Source organism: Arvicola amphibius, chromosome 9, assembly GCF_903992535.2.
Source record: "Arvicola amphibius chromosome 9, mArvAmp1.2, whole genome shotgun sequence".
Classification (NCBI taxonomy): domain Eukaryota; kingdom Metazoa; phylum Chordata; class Mammalia; order Rodentia; family Cricetidae; genus Arvicola; species Arvicola amphibius.
The window spans coordinates 14835782-14856946 of NC_052055.2; the positions used below are offsets into that span (position 1 = coordinate 14835782).

Here is a 21165-nt window from a genome sequence, read left to right on the forward strand (position 1 = left end):
GCTGGTGACGGCTTCTGGGTCTCCGAAGCCACAATGTGGGCATAGTTAGCTCTCCGCCTCCACACACTTTGAAGTCCCAGATTACCCATTTCATCTTGTACCAGCTCTGCTAAAGAGTTCACACCCTGATGTCAGGACCTCAAATCTTCCCTCCAATACAGTCATCACAGTAATTAGTGCTTATTCCCCCACGAGAGCGGTTTTTACTAAACTTTCTCACTACACCATTGCTATCCTAGCACTCAGCCCACAGCAGGTGCGTAGTGAATGGTCTTCTGATCACCAGCACAGCAGATTAATAAACAAATAAATCTCCATAGCAACAGTTCTCAGCATGTGGGCCATGACCCTTCTGTTGTTCACACAGCAGATTTCCTGCCTATCAACTTTATGGTTGCAGCAAAATTACAGTTACGAAGTAGCAGGAAAATAATTTTATGGTTTGGGTCACCACAACATAAAGAACTATATTAAAGGGTCACAGCATTAGGGAGGTTGAGAACCACTGCTCTACAATGTTTCCTATGCCATTTTTTAGTAGTCGTTTTCTGGAAAGTCTGAAGTACATGTTTCTCAAGATGTAATTATTCTGTCCCTGTTACCAAGTTTCACATTCTTGACTTTTTTTTTCATTTGGAATGTACAGTAGACTGTAAGAAGATATTTTTTCTTTTCCTTTTTATAATTGTTTATACATTCCTTAAGTTATTTTAAAAAATAATTTATTAATTACTTATTGAGCCATTGTCATGGCCAATCATTAAGTCCTGAGACTATAGAGAGTGAATAAAATAGAACAAGTGTTTTTTTTTTTTTTTCTGAACTTGCGTTTTAGCATGTCCATAGAGTAAGGGCAAATCAGAAAGTAAACAAACCACACTATCAGGCGGTAGAACAACCGTCCTTTGCTTGCGATTTCACTTTTTACCATTTTATGTAGTTTAGGTCAACTGTGGTTCAATACTGTTAAATTACAATTTCTAGAAATAATTACCAAGTTGGAAATAACTGTGACAATATATTGCTATACTTACAATATCATTAATATCTTACTGTGCCTAATTTATATTTTAATATTTTCATAGATATTTATGATTAGAAAATGCAGAGAATTATTCGGGGCCGGATACTCTGCAATTTCCGACTCACATTGGTGTCCTCCTATGAAGAATGGTTGCCGTAATTTCACAGACAAAAAGTAGTGCATGTGGGCTACTTTTCGAAGAGAATCTTCGAAAACATTCGAGCAGGGAACAAAAACAATCCCCGGGGTTGAGTTTCTTGTTACACTAAAGTAAACAAGAAACAGAAATCATATTCTCTGCTTTTGAATAGCAGAAAGCTATTCAAAGTTCTTCAGCCCTCTGAGCCTGCAACCTATCAAAAAGGGCAATAATTAGAAACATCTCATAAGTTTGTTATGAGAAAATGCTCCACAAGAACCCAGTGCAAAATTTGCGCTCTATGAAGACACCTAAGGCAGCCCAGACTGGAACGCTGGGAGAATCCATCCAATCCACCACTGGTACCGCCCCCTGGCCAGAACTCCACTGATGATTGGTTAACTTCCCGTCCGTCTCAGGCTCGTAGCCCAATCGCGATTGGTTTTGCGTGGCTACTGGCTCCCAGGTCTTCCGGGAAGAGGCCTGCGTCGCGGCGGGGCGGAAGTGGCGCCGCTGGTTTGAAATCCGCAGAGTCGGCTTCTGCCGGACCGAGCGGCCGAGTGCCATGTCCACCCCACCGCTGGCTCCCGCAGGCATGGCGCCCGGGCCCTTCGGCGGCCCGCAGGCGCAGCAGGCCGCGCGAGAGGTCAACACGGCCACGCTGTGCCGCATCGGACAGGAGACGGTTCAGGACATCGTGTACCGCACCATGGAGATCTTCCAGCTGCTCCGGAACATGCAGGTGGGCGCCTGGCGTGAGAGGGCTGGTGGAAGAGGGGCCTCTCCGGGCAACCTCAGGGTGGCCGTGTCGCCTTTCCACCCCGTGACTTCAGCGTGAGCCTGCCCCTTGCCCTGGGAGAGCTCAAGGGCAGACGCCCCCTCCCTTCCTTACCAGTGTCCCCAACTCTGGAAGAGCTCTGGATGGCCGTCCCCCTAATATTACTTGTTCCCAGCATCTGTTTGTCAATGCCCTGGGAATCTCTCAGGCGTGGACACACCCCCTTATACCCAGTGTCTCCAACATGAGTCTGCCTCTTGGCCTGGGAGATTCCAGATGTAGTCACCCCACTCTTCCCAGAACTGTTTTCCCAGCATGCAACTGTCCCCCACCGCAGGATACTCCTGGAGCGACTGTGTCCATTACCCCCAGAAGTGTCCCCAGCGTGTACGTCTGCTCCCCACCCCCACCACACACCCCCACTCCCCGCTCCAGGAGACATCAGGTGTGATCCCCTTTTCCACCAGCTCCACATAGCCCCAGTGCCTATCTTCAAAGATCTAGGACTTCGCCGGTGATATAAAAAGTACCTTTTCTAGTTTGGACCAAGTTGTGTCAAGCTTGTTTTATAAATGTTGTGTTCTCCAAAGTGCAAGTGGATCACACCATACTTGCCTTTGAAAATGACTTTAGAAGATTTCGAGCAAAATTTCTCCTTGAAGGAGATGCCCTGAAGCGGAAGAATCGAGACAATAGTTCTCCCCCTTTCTAGGCTTAACTGGACTGCAGTAAGCTGTGCTAATGTAAAGTTTTGACATATTTAGGGATAGACTTGTAACTTGATCATAGTCACAATAGTGAAAATAGCCATTACCCAAGAAATTTCCTTATACCACCTGTGACTTTTTTGCCTCTATTCCCAAGGAACCACTGCTAGTTTGCGTTTAACAGCTTTGTGTAATAGGAATCACATAGCAGGTGAGCTTTGTGGGGCAAGGCTATTCTTTCAGCATCTATCTATATAGCTGTTATTTTTTTTTGTTTGTTTTTTTCGAGTCAGGGTTTCCCTGTAGTTTCTAGAGCCTGTCCTGGCACTAGCTCTTGTAAACCAGGCTGGCCTGGAACTCAGAGATCCGCCTGCCTCTGCCTCCCGAGTGCTGGGATTAAAGGCGTGCCCCACCACCGCCTGGCTCTGTAATTTCTTTTTCTTACTATTTTATTGAATGGATGCATCGCGGCGTTTGCATTTGTTGATCTGTGGGTGCAAGTTTGGGTTGTTTCCACTTTGGAGCCTTATCAACAGCGATGCCCTCATAAATAATGTCAGAGTTTGTTTTTTACGGACTTCTGTGTGGGCGGTGTGGGCTTCATTTCTCATGAGTAGATGGTTTAGGAGTGTAATTACTGAATCATGTATATATCGTGTCATATATATATTAAATTTTTAAAATAATTTTTCTAATGTGGCTGACCTTTTTGAATCTCCATCAGCAGTCTTTGGGAGTTCTAGTTTCTCTCATCTTTATCTTCATTTCTTATTGTTGTGTCTTTTTACTTGCTGGATACTTCGGTCACTCTGTGGCTTGCGCTTCCTTCAAACCATCTTTTGAGGAGCAGAGATCTTATAATTGTGATGGAATCCCATCACACTTGTTGATTTGTTCTGCTACAGATCTTGCTTTGGATGTCAGACTTAATTTTTTTGTGTGTGTAACCCAAAACACTGAATGTTTTCTTGTGGAAGTTTTGCTCTTTAAGTTTTCCTTTATGTTTTAACCTGTCTAAATTCTGGAAGGGTAATTATAATGATTGTCTGGGTCTAAGTTCATTTTTTGCCTTCAGATATCTAGATTGTTCCCGTACACTTTGTAAGTTGTTGTTAGTGTTTGCTTATCCTAAGATTACAAGATGGAGAAAGCATCTTTGTTCGACTGATATAGGTCAGAGAGATATATTGGCGCCCTAAAGCTGGTCAGTGTGGAGTAATTAAGGCCTGTCTTGAGACTTTATCTACGGATGCCTTAAAGACGATTTTATTGCTTTTGTTTGTGTCAAGAAAAGACAGTTGAGATTTTTGTCTCCTATCTTTATAAATGTGATTTTGTTTCACGGGAATCTTTTAGCACTTTTGAGTTACTCAAAAGTTACTTTTGGCAGTTACTCAATGTGCAATGTCATACAATGTCATACAAAGATATAGTATCATTATAAATGCATGCAAAGGAAAGACTGAAATTCTATGGCAGTTTCAAGTGAATAGATTCATGATGAAAATGACTGGAGTGTGGATTTCATGATGCCTCAGAATTTAGCATGCACTGTCCTGCTTATTTTTAGCTTGTCCTGTGCCAGCATCTGAATCAGATAGAGCGTGGAGAAGCAGGTATGGTCACAGATAGCTAAACAACTGTCAGTTACTTGGCTAGGTCCACAATTCTAGGAACAATTCTGAGAGATGTTTTTATTCCTATTTTATAGTTAAAGAAACTGAGGGTTAAAGAGAGGATAAGTAGATGACCCACCATCACAGGCGGCTTTAATAGCCTGCTGTTGCACTACTTAAGTTGTTCATGAGCCATCTGTATTGATAAGAGAGCTAGAACTGAACTCCATCTGAATAGAATGAGACTCTTTCTGAAAGCTCCTTCCCGTAACCGGGCTACAGGTAGGACTGGATTTTGAACTGGTTTGAAAGGGCTGCCACGGTGAGCATCTACCTTCCACTTTGTGCTCAGACTTATCTCAAACCCTTTGGGGGACCTTACAATGACCCTAAAAGGCAACAATGGTGTGGTTGTTGAGTTCCAAAAAGTCAGAAGTGATGATATAAACGGATGATCTTAACAGTGAACATCATGGCTGTTCATCTAATTGTAGGCAGCTTATCCAACTTTCCGTTATAAGTGGTTTGTAGTGGATATTTAAGAGGACGTTTTGAAACAAGGAATGTGCGACTGCTTGTCCCTAGCTTTCATTCCAGCACACTGTTATCAATGCTCTGCTTTGCTTTTATTAATTTTGTACTCGGTCGTCATCTGTAGACACTGGTCAGACCTTGTGAACAGGGATATCATGCCACAGTTTCTGGCATCCACTGGGAAATGAGGATCTTATAGAACTCCAGTAGGCGGGACAACCCCATGCTCTTCAATATACTCAGATTTCAAAACATCTGTATTCATCCATGAAAGTGAAGCAGCATAAATACACACTGCTAAAATTACTTCCACACATTTCTTTGAGAAAAAGTTTGGCTATTAGATCTCCTTTAGCTCCTCAAGATTCTGAAAACTATAGACTTTCCTTAGAAACAAAATAATGAGTAAACACATTTTGAAAAATGTTTGCAAGGTGTTAAGAAGCATCTCCCCAAATATCCCTGAATCCCAGATTAAGATTCCCTGTGAACAAATAGCCTTGCTTTGATTCTGCTTATTATCCTTTTAATCTTTTATTGCATATTTTGGCTACATAATATATTCATAATTTAGGAATAGCAGAACACACTGCAGAGAGCATTCTCCTTTTTATTCCCTGTCTGCTAGGTACCTAATCCCTCTCTGTAAGCAGTGGCTGTTAATGATTCTAGCCACTGGTTATGTTTATCTTGCAAGTGCTCTTTGCATATTTAATCAAATCTGTGCCTACATATTGTCTCATCCCTCCCCTTTGCACAGATATCTGTGCATAATATTTTGTACTTTGCCTTATTCATTTGCTACACTGTAGCTTACTCATATCCATAAAGTACTCCCTTTCTCCACCTTATAGTCCACTGGTTGGAAATACTCTGATGCTGGAGCAAATGACTATTTCCCATCCAAAGGAGCACTGTACCTGCTGATGAGCTTTTAGAAGTGGCTATCTTATAAGCACTGTAGCTGAGTGAGTCACCATGCACTGTCCTCTCAAAGTTGTTCCTGTGTCTTGACTCAGACCAACACAATGGATTGATCATGCTTTTAGGTATTTGATTATCTGATAGATAAACCACCTAACATTTCTCCTTATTTGATTGGGTTTGAACATTTCGTGATATATTTATGAATCCTGTGTGTTTTATTTTATGCTATTGCTTATTCCTATTTCAATGTGTATGTGTGCTTGCGAATGTGTGTTTGTGTGATGTTTTTTTATCTCCCTTGTTCTCTGTGATATATTTGCAAATGTTTTCTCCAGGTTTCTCTTTTGTTTCTTCCATTTTGTTTTGGAATTGGGTCTCACTGTGTAGCTGGAGCTGCCCTTGAACCTGGGATGCTGCCTCAACTTCCTAAATGCTGAGATTATGGGATTTTAGACCTGAGCTACTGTGCCTGGTATATTCAGTCTGGTCTTTCTATTTTACCTTTTGATTCCTCTAGGTAGTTTTTGCCCTGCTTTTTTTTAAATGTATAATTTCTTGATTTTCCAGTTCATATAATTTATTAGGTTACACATTTTATGTCATGTTAGGAATGCCTTCCCCACTCTCAAATGATGAAGAATTCTGTGTGTTTTCACTGGAATTTTTGCTTTGGTAAAACTTGGGTCCTTGTGGGATTGATCCTGTTAGGAAGTGTGACAGACAGCACTCACCTTGTTGCACAAGTGGTTGATTGAAAGCTCACCTGACTGCTCATTTGGTCCACTTGCAGCTTTGTGCAGATGAATCTTTGCTTCCATTGCTGAAGTTCAGATGCCTTATGCTCATATATCTTTGAGTTTCTGTGATGGGTTTGTATTTCTATGTCAGAATAAGTGTCCTTTTTACTTTTCCACATACAAGAAAAACCTATTAGTGGTTTTATTAGTTTTTTTATTAGTTAGTGTTTTTTTTTCAGTCTAGAAAACCTTGACACTGTTAAGTCTTAGTAATCAAGATCATGGAATCTCCTTTTCTTGTTTTGCATTTGAGCTTTTTATTTTTATCTTTTCTAAGTTTATTCCTAGATCTTTTCTTTCTTCCTTTCTTCTCTTTCTTTCTTTTTTTTTTTTTCTGATGTACTAGGTCCTTGCTTTTCCATTTTCTTTTTAGAGATGAAAGCAAAGCTGTTTTTTTTTCTGTTAGCTTTACACTTAACTCCTTATGGAATTCCTTTACCATTGGTGACTTTTTATGATGTCATTTGGAAACAGTGGTCACTATACTACTTTCTTTTTTATGTTTCAACCTTTCTGTCTTTCATAGTCACCCTGGCCAGCTCCTTCGCCACAGAGCACATCATCAGTAACAGTGGTCTCAGTATATGTCTTTTTCTGTTCCTGACCTTAGTGGGAATTCCTCTAATGTCTGCACATCCATTGTGATGCTGACTTTATAACCTAAATATGTTTTTCATATATGGGGGATTTTATTATAAGAATAAATGATGAAGTTAGTTGTATGCCTTTTTAGTATGTGGGAGTGTGATATATTTATGAGGTTTCATCCATATTCATGAGAAAGATGGTTATTGATGAGCTTTCCAGCTGAGTAGCTCCACCACAGCATGCAGCAAGGGAGCTTAGGTGCGATTACCACACGTTCTGTAGCTGCAGCGTAAGGAGGCCTCATCACTCATGGAAACCGCCACTCTCGCGTGACACACGAAAGGTGAGTGGGAAGTATAAAAACTAATATCTACACGTACTCAGCTGGCAGATTTCAGGTGGATAGATAATTCTTTGCATTTCAGCAAGATTGCTTTTCTTCATAATAAGACTCATCAATCATTTTGTGCATGACATACGCTTCTCATGAACACGTAAACACACTCTTAGGGTAAAATGCTCATGAGAATTATTCAAACCATACACCAAAACTCTTGTGCCAAATATGCTACAGAGAGGAGTTCCACTTTTTACCAAGTAACAAACCTGATAAGATGCCATGATTCAGGAGGCCACTGCTTCTCTGCATGAGATGCATTCGCCACACCATTACCATTCAGACAGGACAACGGGGTCATCTTACTGTCTGCGTCGTTGGTGCCTGTTAATGTCTGTAAAAGGGGTTCTTGGGGGAAATCCCACACTGTATGGAAGTATGGGCCCATTGAATGCCATCTTACTTTAAAATGTTGTGAGCCACAGGGCCCTTGGTATTTCATCACACTTCCAGATGCATTTTAACATGGATTAATGCTGAGGATTCCTGAAACTAGAAATAATTCAGAAATTTCAGAAGATCTGTCTCCTGAGCTGAGAAACTGTAACATTTATAAAAGCGACTCTGGAAAAGAGAAACAAATTATCCAAGTCTACCCAAATTCCATTTGACTGTGACTTTATTGTTTTTTTCAATAAATATTTCTTTGGAAAAATTATGTTACTGATTAATTAGCTTTGATAGTTATACCCCTGGCTGATATACCTAGGCCCTTGTGTGTGTGTGGAGGGGGAACAAGTGCTATGCCTCTGGGCTCTAGCACCTGCCTGCCTTGTACTCTGTTTTTGAAACGTGGTCTCATTACATTTCCCCAAGCTGGCCTTGAATTCACATTATGTGACAGGCTGGTCTTGAACATGTGAACCTCCTGAGAAGGGTTACAGGCATACACTACCAGGCCTGGCTGATAAGATTCTTGAATTAAGAACATTTGATGACTTAGAACAGATATGATAATAGTAGTTTGCGATGATTTATTAATGATATTTGAGTATATATTCATTTGTGCCCATATCTTCTAATAAAACTTTTTCATTAAACTCTGGTGGTTTGTGTTTTAGTTTGTACTTTGCACATTTTATCCTCTTGATCATCGTAGTTAAGAAGATTTGAAAATGCTTCTGCAAGTGTGAGAACACACTATTCCAATTCTACAAACAAAACCCTAAGCTTCACTTTTAAATATATGCATGTATATTATATATTATATGTATGGATGGGTGTGTATATATGTGTGTGTGTATGGGTATATGTATGTATAAAATTCATATAAATTCATATAATATGTAAAAAGTTTGTGTGCAGGTTCACATGAGCTTGCTGCTTTCATGTGATAGTGATATTAAAATTGTGTATTTATAACGTTAAAGAGCAAAAGCCTTTCAGCTGGTCAGCAGTCTGTTCACAAAGTCTTTTTTAAGGCTCTTTTATTGCAGTGAAACACTGTACCAGGTTGCTAATAAATTAATGGGGATTACTTTTAAATCTTCAATATTTTTATTGTTTTCTTTTACCTGCCAAGCTGCCAAATGGTGTCACTTACCATACTGGAACTTACCAAGACCGGCTAACAAAGCTACAGGACCATCTTCGCCAGCTTTCTATTCTCTTCAGGAAGTTAAGACTGGTCTACGACAAATGCAACGAGAACTGTGGCGGCATGGACCCCATTCCCGTTGAGGTATGTCTATAGCCGGACTGCGCATGTCAGAGGCGGAGGAAGGTCAACACGTCAGTTTTTTTTCTTTCTCCTTTTAGCAGTAGTCCCCATTTTTAATATTATTTGTTTTACTTCTGCGAAGAGATAAAAATGTGAATATATGTGTTTATTTTTCATTAATGATTTTTGTAGCATTTGTTTTCCAGCCTCGTAGTGATATTTTTGTGTTTACTTATACATTTGTTGGGGTTTTAATGACAGTGATTTCTTCTGTTTTTCTTAGAAAAATATTTAGTTATCATGGCAGTTTTTACCATTGCTAAGAAAGGTATTTGATAGAACTTGATCGAAATGGTAGTGGCTAGAAATCAGAATGCAGTTGATCTAGGAATAAAACAGGAAGTAACGAGCTTAAGCCAGCGGTTGGAGATCAGACTTTGTCGAGACCTAGATTGGAAGTGATGGGGAAGCAGTGACAGGGAGGAGGACTGGAATTGAGGGTTGGGGCACTGACTGCTGCCCCCAAATTCATAGGAACATGATAAAGGAGGAAAAGTCTGTGGAGAGGTTGAAGGAATAAAGAGAAAACAGGAGCCAGTGCCATTCTGGAATCTGTCTTCAGACAGTGCTGCAGCAGGAGAGGAGAGAAGGGTGCTTGTCGATGCAGGTCAGGTATATGTGCCCCGAGAATACGGAACCATTTGCCAAGTGGATCCTTCTCTGACCATTTCTTCATGGTAATTTACCATGGCAGAGACTGACTGGTTCCTGATGTTGGCTGCATTTACAAGGGGTTTCCTCCAGTAAACATTCACAGACCCCACATAATTAAGTATATTTTTTTTCTAGAAGTATCACTGCTCTGAACATTTCTTATCCTATTTTAAAAATTTTTCTCATACCTAAAAGAAATTATGACAAATAAAAAGTCTTGCAGCCACTACAGTTCTGAATGTCAAGTTGGTGGCATTTGCATCATACATATCCTCAAAGATCCATTCTTGTGGTGTAAAGGAAAGACTGCCTTACTCTGAACAGACTGAATGTCTCTGAGTAGACGCAGCGTCTTTCAGCGTTTCGGCCAGCATCTAGCAATTACGTATTTGCAAACTGAATGAACAGAGCCTAACTTAATATATAACAACCAGTAGTTTTTTGAGGGGAGGATAAGTTTTGTTATTGTTGCTGTTTTCAGTTAAGCACAGTGAACTTTATTGGGAAACCAAGTGTTTTTGTGGTTAAATCTTTTTAATTTTGGATTAAACTATAGTAGTCTGATTCACATATCTGGACCCCATTTTGTATTTTCCTTTGTCACTTCCAGCAACTTATTCCATATGTGGATGAAGATGGCTCAAAGAATGACGACCGGGCTGGTCCACCTCGTTTTGCTAGTGAAGAGAGACGAGAAATTGCAGAAGTCAATAAAGTGAGTTATTAGTCCGTACATTTTATATTTCAGAGTCCTTGATTAAGAATTATTAGGGAGCCTAACTTAACTCCAAAACATAGTTTGAGGTTGGGAATTGTGTGGTGTTGTTTTTGTGGCAGATTCCCCCTATTTAGAGCAGTTGCAGGAGGGGAAAGGGAAGCAGAGCTGCTACCCAAGGAGTTGGGAGAGATCGTGGATCTCACCCAGCAGAGCCCTCAGAGAGGAGAGATGGTGGATCTCACCCAGCACACTCATTCACAGCCTGTTCACTTCCCTGAGCCCAGCTTGGTCTTCTACATGACAGCAAATAATGAAAACTTATCAGCAGGAAATGTGACAGAGAAATTACAGGAATTATGACAGCATACTCCAAAAAGTTCTCATGGAGAAGCATTTATTAAGCTTCAGAGAGTTCCCGTGAAACAGAGTAGGAGGGAGAGTTGAGGGTTCATTCTCTGGTGGAGATTTGGCCCTAACCCACCAAAAGCTAACCAGTAAGCTCCCAGCCTCACTCTTTCCCTTACAAACACAGATGCCCCTACTGTCTTCATTCTACTTGATAGACTCCACCAATGTGTTAACAGTCTGCTGTGGCTAAACGGCCTCCTGAGCTGTGTGAAGGAAATTCAGTTCACACCCATAATACAGACTGCCAGTTACCTTGGGAAATGCTGTTCCCAGGTGGCTGAGAGGCGTTCAGGATACTCCAGTCCACTTGTGCTGACTCAGTACTTGAATCAAGATCAGTTTCTCTTTTTACCTTTTTATTTTTCATAAGTAGCCAGAATTTTCATACACGTAGAGTATAAAAATATTCCTGTTTAAAAAGTTATATAATAAAATCAGCCAGTGTGCTTAATATTATTGTGGAGGTTATGACCAGTTCAGAAAGACAGCAAGCACCCAAGTGTTCAAAACTTGGAGTCATTTTTTATAAGCTTGCTAGCGTGTTCGGTAAAAGCTCACCTGATAAACTAGTATAGTCTATAAAAAGTTCTGTAAAAGAAGGGATTAGCGCCAGACAGCCTGAAACCATCCACTTACAATGCTGTTAGCCACTGTATCTCTTCCCAGCTCTCTTCACAATTGAAGCAAGACTTACTAAGTGAATGGGAATTCAACAGTGACTAGCCCTGTTAAATACATAATTTTCAATAGCTAAGAAGAACATATAAAGCCCTTGGGAGAGCAATAAATATTATAAAAGTACCAATCTTAATTACTTCATAATTTGCTGTAGAATAATCCAAATCCAAATAAGACTTAGCTTGAAAGTATGCAAAAAATAAGAGTCTTTTTGTACAATACTAGGAAAAGAAACAAGTAAAACCAAAATGAGATCTTCTTTTGAAAATATACAAAAATGTACTTTAAAATCCGATAAATAAGATTAATAATGCAGAATTGTTTGCTTCAAAAATTAAAATTAATATGAAGCAAATTATAAAGGCATAAATAAGCATGTAATGCTGGCCCAGGAAGAGACAGATTGGTAAAATAATAGCCAGAGAAACAACTTTTCTGGTGAATATGAGAATTTAATATGACAGGAAAGGGATTATGTGGAAAATTAGTCTTTAGAAATAGAAAATTGGTGGAATTAGCTAACTTTTACAGCACTGTATATTAAAATGAATTTCAGAGTTAAGAATTATGTACAAAAGAACTAAACTATTAGAGAAATAATAAGGAAAATGTGCATTAAAATCAAAGAGAAAGAAAAGAGGGAGTTAGATTTAAATACTGTAACTTAGGACTGAATTCTTTGAGAATTTTATATAGTATATTGTTTCCATTTTTTGTTTGTTTGTTTCCCCCAGATCTTTCCAGATCTCCCACAAACCCTCAACTTCATGTTCTTTCTCTTTCTTAAACCGACAACCGGGGGATCTGCCTGGGACTGACCTATGCATGTGTTACAGTTGTGTAGCTAGGTCATCTTGTTGGACTATTAACAGCAGGAACAGGGACTATCTCTTATTCTTTTACTGTCTTTTGGGGTCCTACGCCTCATACTGGGTCACCTTGCCCAGATGTAATATGTGGGGAAATGCTTAGTCTTGCTGCAACTTGATATACCATGTTCTGTTGATACTCACGGGAGACCTGCCCTTTCCTAAACAGAATCAGAGGAGGAATGGATTGGGGGTGGGAACAGAGGGAGTTGAGGGAGGGACTAGGAGGAGAGGAGTGGGGGAAACTGCAGCTCCAATGTAAAATAAATATATTTAAAAAGAAAGAGCAATGATATAGTTTAACACATTTTAAACATAACAACAACAAAGAAAAGCAGCCACTGAAAGCATGGATTTGCATTGACCAGCTGGTCTTGAGCGTGGGCCTGCTCTCCAGTGTGGTTGGTGTGCTCAGTGTCACTCCACTGCAGAGCATTGGTTTCCCTCCGGCGCTGGCAGCTGTCATTTACAGAGAGATTCTTGGCCAGGGATGGGGACTTGTGTCCACTTCCTGTCCTTTGTGCTGGCATTCGCCTGGCTTGAGCTTGTATGGGTTTGTAGACACTGCCGTAGTCTCTGTGAGTTCATATTTCATCTACCCTGTTGTGTATGGAAAAAGTTGTTTCCTTAAAATTATACACTATTTCTTCCTCTTAGAATCTTTCTGCCCTTTTTTGCATGTAGATCTCTGAGCCTTGAGGGGAAGGATGTGATGAAGACGGTCTGTTTAGGGCTAAGTACTTTCACTGTCTCCACGTTGTCCAGTGGTGAGTCTCAGTGTTGACTACCATCTACTATAGGAAGAAGCCTCTCTGATGAGGGTTGATCTGTGGCGATAGCACTGATCTGTGGCTATAAAAGTATATCATTAGGAGTTGTATTGCTGTGTTCCTTTAGCAACATAATAATAGCAGGTTTCCTTCTGGGCCCATGACCTATCTAGTCTCAGATTCTTGGCCTCATTAATAATACCAGCTCTCGGTTCTGTCTCATAGAGTGGACCCTGAGTCCAGTCAAACAGAGGTTGGGCACTCCCCTAGTATTCATGCCAGTATTGCAGCAGTGACCATTTCCTGTAGGCGGGTCATTATTATAGCTCACAAACCTGACAACTTGTTTTTTAAGGGTGAAAGCTGATTTTAAAAGAACATCTCCAGCAAAAGGAGAAATAATTAATCACCATTATGACAGAAACACACAGTAGGAAATTGCTAGGCATGAGGAGGGGCCTGAAAAAGAGAATTTAGATTTGATGCTGCAAACCATCAGGCTAGAGGTGAGCTGAGTGGGAAAGCCCTTGCTTCGCAAGCACAAAAAGAAAAAGAAAAAAGATGAAGAAGGAGGGAGGGAGGGAGGCAGGCAGAGAAGGAGGGAGGGAGGCTTGGCGTTTTGGCTAAACAGTTCATGGGACCTGCTCTTCCACACTGGGGTTAGAGATCTGTGTGGACGTACCCTACTACTATGTGGGTGCTGGGAGCTGCATCTCCACACTGGGGTTAGAGAGGCTCCCAGCTTCTATGTGGGTGCTAAGGATCCAAACCAGGATTTCTATTCTTAAATAGCACACACTTTCCCCATGGTGTAACCTCCCTAGCCCCTGTTAGAGATTTAGAGCACCAGAGAATGGTAATGACCGGAGTCAAAGATAGAAGGGCTTAGGATTTGGTTAACTTAAACTTCAGACCAGACTGATAAATAGAATAAAATTCACTGCTGGAAAAAAAAAAAATGTCAGTAGATTGGGAGGATATTGAAGTCAGAAGACAATTTGAGGGGATTGGTTCTCTCTACGGTGTGGGTCAGTAATCAGATTGGCAGCTGGTACCATTACCCACTACCAGCCAGCCTTGAAAATATTTATACACTGAGTTCCCCTGGTCTGTTGGTATATGTTTATATGTGTTTATATTGGCTTAAATAGTTGCCTTAGATGATAAATGTATAAATCCACTCACATGGTTGCTGTACTGAAGCAAACCTTTCATCGGTTTCATTTGTAAAGGAGTTATAATGTTCATAAATGTGATAATATTTGTCTTCCTCACATATGTTATGTTAAAGCACATGTCCTTCTTAATGAAAATACATATTTTCTCTTTTCCCCATCATTTCATATAGTTCTTAAGTAGTCAGGACTGTACCTTAATGTGTCAGTTAGCTTTCTGTTACTGTAGCAAATACAAGACAAGCAAGGGTAAACAGAGGAAGCATTTGCTTTGCTTTAAGATGTGGAGCTTTTAGTTCATGGCTGCTGACCCTGTTGCTCTGGGCCTGCTGTGGCCCAGCACATTCTAGCAGGAAGGTGTTTAAAATTTTTTACAAATAAAACCAGTGAACCTTTGTTTTATTATAGCAACCATGTGATTCTATTTATACATTTATAGGTAGCTACTTAGGACATTATTTACAAATATAAATATATTCATATAAATATATACATGCATGTTTGTGGCGACAGACCATGTGAACTCAGTATATATAAGTAGTTTTAGTGCACAAGACTCTGGCAGGTGCTTACCTGAACCATAGCAGCAGAATATGCAAAATCTGTCTTACCAATTATGATAGATAATTTGAATTATGAAAATGAATACTTTAAAATAATAGCCATGTGTGGTTTTAAATCTGAAAGGCAATAAACAATAACGACAGCAAAACAGAAAGAACAGTTCTGAAATGATTGCCAAGGATTTTCAGCTTCCTGTCTCTGAGGGCCTTCTAAATTTTCTGTTGGACTCATTTTTAACTTTTCTTTTTAATATTCAAATATCTGAGCACCTGCTGTATGCTAGGTGTTAAAATTGCTGATTGCTAAAGGTCCGGCCACATTGTAGTAAGCCAGTGTGTTTGCTCCACCCTCCTGTGCTTGGTGGACAGGTGGATGGGACTTTAAGATTCTAAGACTCTGGCTGGGCAGTGGTGGTGCACGCCTTTAATCCAGCCCTAGGGATGTAGAGGCAGGTGGATCTCTGTGTGTTCTAGGCCAGCCCGGTCTACAGAGCCGGTTCAGGACAGCCAGCACTGTTACACATAGAAACCTTGTCTCAAAAAAACCAAAAAAAAAAACCTGGCATGGTTAGGGGATATTTACAGAAAGAAGACTATTTGTGCCATATTTTAGTACATTGGCATTTGTATTAAATAAGGTGCTTCATGGACTTTGAGTCATGCACTCGGCTCTCAATATTTGATGGAAATCACTAGGGGAAATGGCCTGGTGACCATAGCCAGGTTTTGCTGTTTTAATACCATTCCCATTCGCATCTGGCTCTTGAGATCCTTAAGCCCTGTTTTCCAAGTAAAGGGGGTCTGTTTTGGGATCCTCGGAATTGAGTTTCCTCTCGCCTAGCAGTATTCTGTTGGTGGAAAATGAGATTGAAAGAGGTGCTGGGATCAAAAGATTGACATGTAATCGAGCCCAAACATTTGGAAATTAAAGCATTTTTTTTCTCAAGTGCCACAGCCTTTATATGAATATTAAATTACATGGTCTGACTTAGCAAAAACGTCCTTTGTAAGATCCACTCTGCTTACACGCTCACCTGTTAATGGAACAAATTATGCACAGCTGATGGATTTTGAAAATAGCAGCTGTCAGCCCCTGTTAAAATCAATCAGTGGCAAGATTGTATACATTATATCTTATATCGTGTCATGAAAATGTATTTACAGCTTAACCACTAATAAGCATGACTGTCAGCTTCCCTGTTGACAGTCTCATGGCGTGCTTTGACTCCACAGATTTTACTTGTGTGATAACTTTTTCATTAAAACTTTGTCTTTTTTGAGTCAAACTACCCCGATACTTTGTTTTACACTTTAAAAAGTAGTGTTACTCAGCTTTTGGTGTTAGCTTAGAAATGCCCTCTATCCTTTAGTATACTTTAAATTTTAGGAGCTAATGAGACCAGCATATTAGAATTCACATTTGCAAATGAGTGTTCTTGAAAACTGAGTGGGAGGCTCCACATTTTCCCAGTGAAGGCGCCATCGAGGGAGCCCTCTACAAATGCGTTTTGGATACTGTTTAATAAAATCTGGTTTAACTACCCAAGAACATGATTTTGTTTCTTCTAGTTTCTTCTAAGTCTTTATTGACGTGTGAGGTCTAGGCTTGTTCCTGAGGCTTAGTTTTAGGGGGTTCTCAGCTGTCTCTAAAACTGAAGTCCCCGCTCCTGCCCCCTGTCCTCGTATCTGCAGTTCACCTTTGCATTTCGTTTTCATGGTCCTTTCGCCCTCCACGACTTGTAATGGTCCTTGTCACCCATCGGCGAGCCAGTTCCTTTCACTCTTGTTGAGATGACAGGAGGATACTATCATTTGCTGGCCTTTGGGATGCAGTCTGGCTGTGCCTTCCCCCCACTTGATGCTGAGGTTCTGAAAACCCTCAAAGTGGTCACACTCAAGATATGTTAAAACGTAGCACTTCAAATTATTTGTTTGTTTGTTTGTTTTTTGAGAACAGGTCCCACAATGTAGCTCTGGCTGGTGTTGAACTCACTGTGTAGCTCAGCTGACCGCAGGCTTAGAGCACTCATCCTGCGCCAGCATCTCAGCTGTTGGGAGCAGCCATGCCCCACTTTCAAAGTTAGATTTCTTTTTAAATTACTGTTCATCCTTTTATTCTTTCTCAATAGCGCTCTCTCTCTCTCTCTCTCTCTCTCTCTCTCTCTCTCTCTCTCTCTCTCTCTCTCTCTCTCTCTCTTTCTTTACATAGCACTTAAAAAGTTAGAATTAAAAAGGAAACCATTGCACCCAAAGTATTCTCCAGCTAGAAGTGATGGTTTATTGAGGCACCATAAACTTGAACATCCATGGAACCACTGTGAAGCCATGTGTCAACATCACTAACTCAAACTCGGTGCTTTTCAGCCACAAGTCTGTGGCTGATTATCACTTCCTTTGTGGGAGCACAGAAAGTGTGGTTACTGACAGGACCTAAGCTCTAGCCCATTCATACATGAGAAATATGAGGGAAAAACTTAGTCTGAGATCAAATAACTTGTTCCAGAAGACTGTTACTGAGATTGCTATCATTCCAGCGTAATGCCACCCTGGTGTCTGTCAGGGCGAAGTGTCCCTGTGGTAATAAAGTACATCCTCCTCTGTCCTGAATTAGACAATATACACACCACTGTACTGACTGACTGACTAACTGTCACGTTGTCACGGGAGTTGAGTCATCCTGAAACCTTGTTGGTCAGTCTTCTTTCCCGAAGGCCCATTCAAGTCCTGAGAGAGTCGCAGCCTGTGTGCTGTGCAGTCAGACGTTTCTTCTGTGCCTGTGCTATCCTATTTTCAAATGTGAATTTAATTTAACCAGTATTATTAGTAGCATTAAAGTGTCTGTAATTGCTTCTCTGCTTCCAAGTAAAAGTATTTAATGACCCCTTTTAGTGACCTTTTTCCTGCTTGTGACTTCTGAGTCTATATACAAGTAATAAAAGCAGGTCACTTAATCTCAGCTTGCTTTTTAATGAAGTAATAATACTTTAGACCTTTTCCTAGTGTACATATAATAGTTTACCTGGAAGCAATTAAGTAGAATGTTTTTTAAATAATCTAATTAAAATATTACATCTTTGTTTCCCAAGTGTTACTGAATAATTATTATTATAACTGGTAAGGATGCTAACCAGAATCTCTGTTTGTATCACATGTTATCTAAGCTGATACCTATCAACTAGAACCTGAAAAAAGGAGTCTTAAGATATGCGTGAACTATAGTCTAGTTGAACCTAGGAATAGAGATGCAGGGGCATGTGCAAGGCTTACTGTGGGCGTCTTCCTTGTCACTAGACCGCTTTCTTTTGATTTCTAGAATGAGAAGTAGTCTGTGCTTCATCATAGCAGTAACTTCTGCTGCATCTGGAAGACTGCTTTTGCATGGACCATTGTAGTATCTTTCTTGTCCTGACAGCTTACATTCTCTCCCTATCACCAAGTGTCAAGTGCTTACTTCTGTGTTAGACAACCGTAATATTTTAGGTAAATCAAGCCATTTGATTCTCCCATGAAATCTTAAGAGGAAGAGTCAGTGATTCCCCTCATCCTTCTGGTGTGAGGTTGAACAATTTGGCCAGCGTCCTCCATTTATAATTGGTACAGAGCTGAGCATTTGATCAACCGTAACATCTGGATGGAAAGTGTAGTGGCAACAATTATCTTCCACTGCACCTACAGCAGCTAAGTACTAGGTTTATCACAATTATGTGTCACATAGTTAAGGTAGAATGGGGGCAGGGGCCAGAGGCCTCTGTGGACTTAAGTTAGAAATAAGGGTATCTGTTAGGGTCCGATGTGTTAGGGCCTGTGAAATTGAGAAAGGGTAGAAGCTATGATGCTTCAAATGAGAACGGCCCCCACAGACACATATGCTGTGGTAATGCCTTTGGCCAATAGCCTTTAAGATACTGGCCCACTTTGGGCATGGTCAAATGTACATGTACAGATGTAAAAAAAATGTGTGCAGCCTGGGCTGCTGGGTTTGGTTCCTGTTCCCTGCTCATACAGAGGACTGCTGATCTGAGTCTACCCCTAAATAAAGAAATCTTTATTATACTCCATTCTGGGCTAATGTGGTACCACTGTATTATCATCGTCAACACTCATATATTTGAATATTTAGCCCTTAGTTGGTAAGAAAACAAACAAAACCTGGGCAGTATAGCCTTGTTGGAGGGGGCGTGCCACTAAGGATGAGCTTTGAGGCTTCAAAAGTCTCAAGCCATTCCTAGCTCCTCTCTCTCTCTCTCTCTCTCTCTCTCTCTCTCTCTCTCTCTCTCTCTCTCTTTTCTTTCTCCCCCTTCTCTTTTTTTCTCTCTGCCTGTTAATAGTCGTCTCAAAATGTGAGCTGTCAGCTATTGCTCCAGTTCCATGTCTGCCTCCCTCATGCCATGTTCCTTGCCGTGATAGTCATGGGTTCTATGGTAGTCGTGGGTTCTATGGTAGTCGTGGGTTCTATGGTAGTCGTGGGTTCTATGATAGTCGTGGGTTCTATGGTAGTCGTGGGTTCTATGATAGTCGTGGGTTCTATGGTAGTCATGGGTTCTATGGTAGTCATGGGTTCTATGGTAGTCACGGGTTCTAACCCTCTGGGATTGTTAGCCCTAGGTAAACTCTTTGGTCATGTCTTATTACAGTAATACAAAACTAACCAACACAGAGAGCTTCTGTCTGGCGGGAATGCTTGGGTTAGCTTCGGTCTGGATCATTGGGTCCAAGCTTAGTGCAGTTCAGTCTTCTAGCATCATTATCTATATATTTTATTTCACATTGTGGTAAATTCTTTTGTTTTCACAGAAACTGAAACAGAAGAACCAGCAGCTGAAGCAGATTATGGACCAATTACGGAATCTCATCTGGGACATAAATGCCATGTTGGCAATGAGGAACTAAACTGATATTTAAATCTCTTGCTCTATGCGTGTGATACAATTAGATTCCCCCCAAGTATTCTTTCTTTGGAAAGATTATTTATCTCTCTAGTTTAATGGCTATCACTGAAGTTCCTGTTTTCATGTTATTCGCTGCCTCTTTTTTTTTTAAATGCTCTTGGTTCTATACAAGATTATTATAATAGCCTTTGATAAGGTGTGAGTTTTGTTTAATCTTCATGAATTGAATAATTGCTTTTTAAAAGCAAAATGAAGCTTAATACATAAATTTTTAAACATAACCAGTGTGTTTGCTTCTTTTAGTTATCCTTTTCAAAGAGAGGTAAAGTATAAATATTTCAGCATATTACCAACCAAAGTTTATCTCTGAAAGAAATTAATTAAAATTAAAAATACATTACCACCTAAGCTTCTATCTTAATTCAATTTCATTTTCAAACCAGTAAAATAAGAAACTAGCTTGCTTCTCAGTTACTTTTCTCGGGTTCTTCGGGTGTTTTTCTGAATTGAAATGAGGGAGGTGATCAAAAGACTGTACAAACTGGTCATAGATATGTGCTCAGCTGGGACCCGCCTATCAGAGATATGCTAATCCCAAGTGTGTTTCCAAACACTGACTTTTAAGAGTTCTCATTTAGACTGTTCTTAGGACACTGGCTCTCACCTTTCCTACTCCTGCGGCCCTTTAATACAATTCTTCATATTATGGTGACCCTTTCCCTAACCATAAAACTACTTTTATTGCTACTTATAACTTTACATTGTGAATTGCAATGTAAATATTTGATATGCAGATGGTTTTAAGTGACCCCTGTGAAAGGGTTGTTTCACCCATACCCCCACCCCGCAAGGAGTCACGACCTACAGGCTGAGACTCACTGATTGAGAACAAGTACGTTTTCAGTCTACATGTCTGGTGGTGGTGGGCTTTCCAGCCTGAGTCACAAGCTGCTCCCAGGCTTGATTTGACTATGACAATCCTGTATTTGACTCTTGCTTGTGGATTAAGTCTTTCCAAAAGGTTGCATAAGAAACTAGTAACCAGCTTCCTTTGGGAAAGGGAATAGCGTGGTTGGGGTTCAGAGTTCAGAATGTGCTGACCTTTCATTGTCTACGCTTTTGCACCTTCTCGATGTTATAGCATGTGCAAACAGTACCCGATCAGAACCGCACATGTCATCCTGAGTCATGCACATTGCCACCAGTCGTGGGTG

General features: G+C 40.5%; 1 protein-coding gene across 2 annotated transcripts; it reads left to right on the forward strand.

Moving 5' to 3' along the window:
- The first annotated feature begins 1632 nt into the window (after positions 1-1632).
- Med30 (mediator complex subunit 30) lies at positions 1633-20359 on the forward strand. Of its 2 annotated transcripts, XR_005286984.1 has the most exons (5): positions 1633-1905; positions 9030-9188; positions 10492-10596; positions 13239-13321; positions 19857-20359. XR_005286984.1 is itself a non-coding variant. In XM_038343891.1 (4 exons), the coding sequence occupies exons 1-4, from the start codon at positions 1729-1731 to the stop codon at positions 19950-19952; spliced, it is 537 nt and encodes a 178-aa protein (XP_038199819.1). In that variant the 5' UTR covers positions 1633-1728; the 3' UTR covers positions 19953-20359. The 2 variants fall into 2 exon arrangements, 1 of the variants encoding a protein (XP_038199819.1); XM_038343891.1 differs by lacking the exon at positions 13239-13321.
- The last annotated feature ends 806 nt before the right edge of the window (positions 20360-21165 follow it).